The 1,849-nt window shown below is 42.8% G+C and overlaps 1 protein-coding gene and 1 pseudogene across 1 annotated transcript in view; both read left to right on the top strand.

The window, feature by feature from the left end:
* The first annotated feature begins 246 nt into the window (after positions 1-246).
* Positions 247-1,225, top strand: LOC114009546 (NADH dehydrogenase [ubiquinone] 1 alpha subcomplex subunit 12 pseudogene; annotated as a pseudogene).
* A 364-nt stretch (positions 1,226-1,589) lies between these two features.
* The window catches only part of LRP4 (LDL receptor related protein 4), a 72,102-nt gene continuing 71,842 nt past the window's right edge, over positions 1,590-1,849 (top strand). Inside the window, exon 1 of the mRNA XM_027775436.1 lies at positions 1,590-1,598. Coding sequence (XP_027631237.1) covers positions 1,590-1,598 — 9 coding nt within the window. The remainder of the gene's footprint in view (positions 1,599-1,849) is intronic.

The raw sequence follows: 1,849 nt of genomic DNA, 5'->3' as shown, positions 1-1,849 counted from the left end.
AAGTCCTGGATCTGGTGGCTTGAAGCTCACACCCAGTGCATGCATGCCCAAAATCCACGAGGATCGTAGAGGAGAACAGATTGTGGCATGGCCATCCCCTCTGGGAGTGATTTCTCACTTTCTCTCTCTTTGTCTCTCTCGTGTCTGGCAAGTGAATGCACCCTATGGCAAAAACCTAAAAGAAAAAAGAAAAAGAAAAAAAAAAAAGACAAGAAAGGAAGAAAAAGAAATGGGGGTTTGAGCAAGATGGCCCTGAAGTGGGGAGTGCAGCAGGTCCATGACAATGGAGGCCTCCATGGCTACCTAAAAATTTTTTTCAGGGCAAATGATGTGAAGGTTGGTACATTAGTGGGAGGAGATAAATATGGAAACAAATACTATAAAGATAACAAGCAATTTTTGGCTGTCATATATACTACTGAAATGAATGGAAAAAACATATTCTGGAGGGACCAGCAGTTGGCGTAATGGTTATATTGTTGGACTCCCACATAGTAGACTGTGGTTCGAATCCTGGAATAGGCGGCTTGAAACACATCAGGTGTGTGTGTATGTGTGCTCAAAATTCCAAGAGGAGAATGGAAGAGAAGGGATTGTGGTGTGGCCATCCCCCCTGGGAGGTGATTTCTTGCTTTCCGTCTCTCTGTCTCTCTGGTGAGCACACATGCCCCATGGGAAAAATCTCTTTTTATTTTTTTGGAGAGGTGTTCACTATAGGGCACATGCACTCACCAGAAAGACAGAGAGAGACAGAGACACAAAAAGTGAGAAATCAACCCCCAGGGGGGATGGCCACGCTGCAATCCCTTCTCCTCCATTCTCTTCTCAAGATCTTGGGCACACATGCACACATGCCCGGCATGAGTTTAAGCCACTGGATCCGGGACTTGAACAGCAGTTGATTACATGGGAGTCCAGCAACATAGCCATTACACCAACTGCTGGTCCCAGGGAAAAAAATCTCTTTGAAAACACACACACACACACACACACACACACACACACACACATCCTAGGATGTGGATGGAAGTAAGGTGCCTCCTGAATGTCATGGATGACTTCACTTTAGGACTTATGTTCCTCCAACAAAACCACCTACTGCTCATAAATGCATCTGGACGGACCATAAATTCAGTGAATTTACTTCAGAACAATATGTACCTTGTCCTACCACTAGGAAGACAAGGTTCAGGAGTGGGTCCCACCTTTGACACATTTGAAGTAAAATAAATGGGAAATAGTTTAAACATGTAAGATATGGGGCTTTTCATGTAACTATACTTTTTAAAAATAATTATTTTATTTAGTATTATTTTTAAAAATTTGACCAGAGAGAGAGAGAGAGAAAGCGAAAGTGAGAAAGCAGGCCACTAGGTCCGAGACTCGAACTGTGATTGGCCATGTGGGAGTCCAGAGCCTTAACCATGGCACCACCTGCTGACCCTTGTAAATACACTTTTATTGCATATCACTAACTTGATTAAAATTATTTGACTAAGCAAGAAAAGAAAATAAATCGGGGTTGGAGGTGGGGAGGCTGAAGAATCAGCCTTTACTTTTTCTATTTTCACCTTGGATTTAAAGCTAACATGATTGGTGTAAGCCAGAAACGTCCACCGTCTTCCCTAACACTCAGATCATGTAAACCGGACCTGACTCTACTGCCACCTTCAGTCAGTCGGAAGAACTACATGCCCAGAAATGCCTCTTTCAATCACCATGGTGATGCTTGTTCAACTCACATTGCCACTGGGTAAAAATTTCAGGCAAAACTGTGTAGAGAAGCACCGACTAAGAAGGAGTTAACTCTTTTTTTTTTTTTCTTTTAGTTGTTGTGAATGTTGCAAAG

The sequence above is a fragment of the Tupaia chinensis genome, unplaced genomic scaffold (assembly GCF_000334495.1).
Source record: "Tupaia chinensis unplaced genomic scaffold, TupChi_1.0 Scaffold000561_1, whole genome shotgun sequence".
Classification (NCBI taxonomy): domain Eukaryota; kingdom Metazoa; phylum Chordata; class Mammalia; order Scandentia; family Tupaiidae; genus Tupaia; species Tupaia belangeri.
This window is presented reverse-complemented; position numbering and strand designations above follow the sequence as displayed.